Below are 6,013 nucleotides of genomic sequence, written 5' to 3'. Positions count from 1 at the left end.
ATCAACCAATCAACCAATCAATCAGTCAATCAGTCAATCAGTCAATGCGTAGAGTGCTGAACACACACACAGGTGACACCTCCAACCTCCAGAGCACCTTCAGTCTGTGGGACTCACCACGAAAACCTCCCGAAGTGTGTGTGTGTGTGTGTGTGTGTGTGTGTGTGTGTGTGTGTGTGTGTGTATGTGTGTGTGTGTGTGTTCAGACCTGCAGACTAGCCTGGAAGGCGGAGCTCATCAGTTGGTCATGTGGTCCGCTCCGGTTCAGGATACTCAGGTGAACATAGAACCAGAACACATAGAGCAGGACAGGAACCACCAGCACACACACAAATCTACACACACACTGCACACACACACTGAGCTGTACACACACACACACACACACACACACACATCGAGTTGATACAGGCTTTGTAACACTGGCTTTGGAGGGCGCTCGGTGTGAACTTGGACTCACATGACTGACAGTTCGGTCTCCAATCAGGTTCCAGGTGTGCAGAGAGGCCACGCCCAGCAGCAGCAGGTAGGAGAACACACCCATGTACTTCACCCTGAGATCACACACACACATTTAAACACAAACTGTGTGACTCTCACACGTTTAAATCTCCACAGATCAGAGATCAGTTGCTCACCCGACGGCTGCAGCACAGGAGGCTCCGGACAGGAGCAGCCAGGTGTACCTGAACCAGGAGCTGAGGACGAGGAGGAGGAGGTTCAACGTTAAAGCTTCAGATGGATCAGCAAGACCCGTCACGACCAACGACACTGAACACGCCTCCAGACCTAGGCCGAGGCTAGAGGTCAGAGGTCGTTCTCACCTGTTGGGAGCGTTGTGGAAACGCAGGTAGGAGAGGGTGGCCAACAACACGAAGAAGATGAGAACAGACTCCAGTAACATGAAACGTGATTGGACGATCAGAGAGTTCTCTGGAAAAAACAAACACAACAAAGACAGAAACATAAAGAACAACTGTCTCACTCCGATGGTTTAACCCGAGTCCGGACGCGTCGGGCGGAGACGCATCAGAAGAACACGCCTAGGATGGAGACATGTCAGACTGAGACGTGTCAGGTGGACTGAGACGCATGAGTTGTAGACACGTCAGGCGGCGCTGAGATCCCCGGACGCCTCAAGCTCGTTTTAAAGCCACACGTGTTCTGGGTCATAGAACCACTGGCCCGTGTTACTGTCACACGTGTAAGGAGCATGGTGTTGTAATGATGAACGTACTCACCCAGCAGCAGCAGCAGTGCAGCTCCAAGAGCCGACAGGTGAGAGAACTGCAGCTCCAGAGTCAACAGGTAAACCAGAGGAACACACAGAGCCCCACACACAGCTGGCAGCAACCGCAGACTCCACACACTCACGCTGCTGGGATACTCTGTACGACAAATCAAACACGCCCACAGGGTTGGACCGGATTCAGACGGACTGGATTGAAACCAGCTATGAATCCTCTGGGACTGGTTTTAATAAGAGATAACCACTAGTTGTTACTGGTATCACACTACTTGACAAGAGATAAGCTGAATCAAATTGGTTAACTGGTTAACCAATTTAAACTGTTAAGCCAGACATATAAACTGGTTTCAAACTGGTTTACACACATTCCCGAAATACTGTAAACTGATACTGGTTATACTGGTTCGAAAATAGTTTTAAGGACAGCTCAACTGGTCTGAATTCGGTTAAACTGGTTTAAATTGATTTCACAATTGTTATGGTTTAAAGTGGTTTAAATCAGACGAGCAGAGAGCAGCAGCTCCGGATCCAGAACAATGTGTCCGACGCACGGTCGCAACCTGAACACACAATCTGAACCTGAACACACATTAATAACCCTTTCGTTTACTGTGGGGCAGCTGTACAATGAATCAGCTAACGTGCTTTCACCCTGCAACAAACAAGAAAATGAAACAAGCACATTCACAGTTGATTTGAGTGTCTCTGACAAATCAAACTGTTTTAACTGGTTTACAACAGAAATTAACCACTTTAAACTGGGTTCAACAGGAGATTTACTGGTTTCAGTCCGGCTAAAACGACTTTCTGAATCAGAGGTAAACTGGTCCAGCCCAAGGGTCCAAACTGGTTTGAACCAGATACAGTGACAGATGCTTCTACCTGCTCCGATTCTGTTCCACACAAAGTTCCCATCGAATCCTCCCAGGTAGGCTGCAACACACACACACACTCCAGTGATTCACTGTCGTCATGGAGGCAAAATATTGTACATGCAGTATCACATGTGACTGTCATGAGAACTGACCTCCGAGGGCGAGGATCATGTGACCAAGCGGGGGTCCGCTGTCATCAATGAAGAAAACTCTCTTCATGTAGAGAGACACAAACTGACCGTAATACACCTCATCAAACCTAAACACACACACACACACAGACACACACAGCATATCACAGAGGGCTCAGTGTTCTTGAACGTACCAACGTAAAGAGCTTCGAAAAACAGTCAAAAGAGTAATGTAGTTTGGTGTGAACAGCTTAATGACGCTCAGATACATAAACCAAACGCACTCACACCACAGCGTTGGGGTAGCTGAGGTGACTCAGTCTGGTCCAGAAGGACAGCAGGGAGACCAGCAGCAGAAGCAGGTCCACCTGAGCCGTCACCACCAGGGGCAGCTGCAGCATCACGGAGACTTTAGTCTTTATGTTACACTCTAAAAAAACACGAATGTGTTATTTTGAATGAAAATATCAAATATTGTACAAAAACATCAACATATACAAACATAACAGATAAAGTGACCATGGAGTTAGAACACAGAGCCGAAAATCAGAAAAAAAAACATGAGCTGTAAATAATCAGGAGCCTACAGGGGCCACACCCACTGTGCAAAGACATGTCTAAACAAAGTCTTTTCTACGTCGTTTATGAACATCCAATTTTGGTCCCCTGAAGCTGCAGGCTGATGGCAGATGACGTCTTTTTTCTGACTTCTATCGAACGTCCAGTATTGTGGTCGTTTTTTCTACGTCAAATTTAAACTCATGTTAGACGTCGTTTTTATTCTGCTTCTAGATTCTGTGCATAACTGTAGTCCCATTTCAGAAGGTGGCACACTGTTCCAGTTCATCTTCCTGTAGCTTCATTTGATCGTCTCAGCAGCAGGTGACAACTGGAAACGCACAAAGGTGAGATGTGTTTCCAGTTTAAACCTGCTGCCGAGCCAACGAAGCTACAGGAAAATGAACTGGTACAGGAAACAGGTCCTCCACCCTCTGGAAACACATGGGACTGCAGTTATACACAGGTTTACAAAAACTCACAATTCAGTCCCCACTCATTTATTTCCATCTTTATTTCTGTGAATCACTGGAACAAACGTCACTGATAAAGCTTCTGACTTCTGTTGAGTTTCCTGGCAACAACCAGTAAAAACAAGGAACATGAATTTAATGGTTTGCATGTGGACACTGCTTCAGTGTTGTGCATCAGTTGAAGCCAACATGCTTTACTTTTGATTGTCTGCCAAAACCAAAACAAAGTCATAGTCAACAACTACTAGAAACAGAAAAATAAAAATAAATCACACAGCACACCTTGCTTGGGTCAGTCCCACAACAAAAATACAACAATAAAAATATAAAACAATAAAAACTAAAGTGCTAAACAATGTGTTTTGAGGTAAAATCCAACCAGAACCAATTATACTGAATACAGAAAAGAAGACAATGTACAAAAGCTGTGACAACATTGTCCACAGTGGATAATCAGTCCTGAGTGACTGCTGAGTTGCTTCACATGCTCTGATGCATGAATCCTTATGAAGTCCTCTGCGGCTGTCATCAAACTTCCAAACTCCATCTGCACGAGTGGAAAAAGACAAATTATTAGAAAAATGCAAAGACAGTCTGCGGTCATACCGAACTGCGGCTAGCAAACAAACTCCACTGAATAATAAGTTAGCTTGTTCGTATCGCAGCTGCTAAAATAGAAGGCTAACAACACAACACAACACAATAAACATACCACTTTGAAAACTACACACACACACTGTGATGTTCCCTGGATGAAACGTGTGCACCCACATTAACCAACGTTCCGAGCCCATCTCTGTGTTACTGACCGAACTCACTGACTGAAGCAGCGGAGCGGAGAAAGATGCGAACTGGAACATTAACAGAAAGAGCGCTCACTCTGTGGCCGTTAACAAAAACTAAGAAAAGTACAGAACACTCACTCTGATACAGCTTCCATAAACCAAAGGAAAATACATGTTTTGCATTTTTATACTCTTCACTTTTAACTTATGAACTTTAAATATTATTTTAACCTTTAAAGACATCACTGGACTCGCTAGCAAGTAAAAAGCATGTTCCCTGCCATGAGGGAGCCGCTAGATATAAAGTTCGTAGCTTGTTCTTTTCGCTAGCTTAGCGAATTTAGCTAAGGCTAGCTAACAGCCTAGCTCTGGTTAGTGAGCAGTGACTTAGCGATCGAACAATGCTTGTTCACGTTAAAGCTTCGGCTAACGTGAATATTTTAGTCACTCTGGTCGTTTTCAGTAGCAATTCCATTTTCATAACTATGGCCGGTGTTTAGCTAACGTTAGCTGATGCGATGACATGCAATGCCAATTGTAGCCACAGCTGGTTTAGGTAGTTTAAAACAACAAAGCTAAAACAGCTAACACTATAAACACATAAATGAACACACAATGAACTAACCCGACCGAACTTACTTTCAACTTAGATGAAAACGATGGTTTTTGATGGACGCTGAGCGCCGAACAGCCACTGACTTCCACTGAGATGAAACCAGAAACGGAGCGACGCTGATGAAACTCGTCGAATCGCGCCAAAAGTTTGGCGTGTTGCCTCGGCCAATCAGAGTGGCGTTTACTGGTTGGTTTATGACGACGTGCTGCCTCAGCCAATCAGAGAGGCGTTAAAATAAACCACTCGAGAAAAAACCGGAAATGTAAAATAACAAAATATCATGTACTACATAAATAAATAATAGCAAATAATGTTTAATCACAAACAATATATATTCATAATCATTAATCACGCTGATAACAACAATGTTGATATTTGTCCTAAATTAAAAAATATATATTATAAATGTCAATTTCCTGCACCTGTCGAGACGAATTGGTTTTGGACCGACGGACGCAATATAGACACGATCTGCACGTCCATCAGACACAGGAGCCCACAATCACACACTGCCTCATGTAACTGGTCTGTACTGTAACAAAAGAATTTCCCTACGGGGATTAATAACGTTTTTCTGATTCTGATTCACAGTTTGCACAATCATTACTCTCTGTTGCTCATACAGTTGTATACAGCAGCCCCATTATTTATCTGTTTTATTTTATACTGATTATGTTTGATTGTGTGTGTGTATGTGTGTGTGTGTAAGTGTGTGTATAGGTGTGTGGGGGTCCATGTCAGACTACAGCAGGAGCTGAATGTTGAATACCCGCCTGGGATTCCCCGGACACCTCGGCCAGACTGTCGGGTCTCAGCTAACGGGGCTGTAGTCCGGATGAACAGACACTGTCTGAAAAGTCGCTTTGTTTATCGGTGTTTACACGTGTTCTGACACAATAATCAGTAATAATCAATAATCCTGAACTTCCTCAGGCGGCAGCTAGCAGCCCTTAGCATCAGGCTCGCCGTTAGCCGTCACATTTCCGTTACACCAACATTAAAACGTCTAATGCTGAAGCTCACCGGTGCCTTCACTCCGTTAACTTTGAACCGACCATCCCGTCGGTGCGCTGCCGCCTTCAGCTCCTCCGTCAGCCGGCGGCTCTTCACGGTTTCTCCGCTGTTTGCAGCCGCGGCCGCTCGGTGAGCTCGGTGTGTGATTAGCTCTGTCTGCGGACGGAGCCGCTCGGAGCTCCGCTGAGCAGCCTGTTCTGTTCAGCCTGTTCTGTTCAGCCACAGTCAGACCGGATGTTTGTACCGTGAAAACCAGATGCTGTGCAGCTGTTTTCACAACCTGGCAACCCACAGGCTGTTCTTCTGTGGAGC

At 45.1% G+C, this 6,013-nt stretch overlaps 1 protein-coding gene across 6 annotated transcripts in view; it reads right to left on the bottom strand.

The window, feature by feature from the left end:
* pomt1 (protein-O-mannosyltransferase 1) overlaps positions 1 to 5,892 on the bottom strand; it is a 10,691-nt gene extending 4,799 nt beyond the window's left edge. For 2 of the 6 annotated variants that reach the window (XR_005894276.1, XM_041041729.1), the window contains exons 1-8: positions 5,711 to 5,889; positions 2,544 to 2,685; positions 2,277 to 2,383; positions 2,132 to 2,182; positions 1,242 to 1,388; positions 825 to 933; positions 639 to 698; positions 209 to 554 (exon numbers count right to left, since the gene is read on the bottom strand). Coding sequence is in view for 5 of the 6 variants with exons in the window: in XM_041041729.1 (XP_040897663.1) it covers positions 209 to 554; positions 639 to 698; positions 825 to 933; positions 1,242 to 1,388; positions 2,132 to 2,182; positions 2,277 to 2,383; positions 2,544 to 2,656 (933 nt within the window). In the remaining variant the exon portion in view is untranslated. Of the gene's footprint in view, positions 1 to 208; positions 555 to 638; positions 699 to 824; positions 934 to 1,241; positions 1,389 to 2,131; positions 2,183 to 2,276; positions 2,384 to 2,543; positions 2,686 to 5,460; positions 5,512 to 5,710 lie in introns of all 6 variants that reach the window. The other 4 variants (XM_041041730.1, XM_041041732.1, XM_041041731.1 and 1 more) reach the window with 4 other exon arrangements.
* Between the last annotated feature and the right edge of the window lie 121 nt (positions 5,893 to 6,013).

This window comes from Toxotes jaculatrix, chromosome 7 (assembly GCF_017976425.1).
Source record: "Toxotes jaculatrix isolate fToxJac2 chromosome 7, fToxJac2.pri, whole genome shotgun sequence".
NCBI lineage: Eukaryota > Metazoa > Chordata > Actinopteri > Toxotidae > Toxotes > Toxotes jaculatrix.
This window is presented reverse-complemented; position numbering and strand designations above follow the sequence as displayed.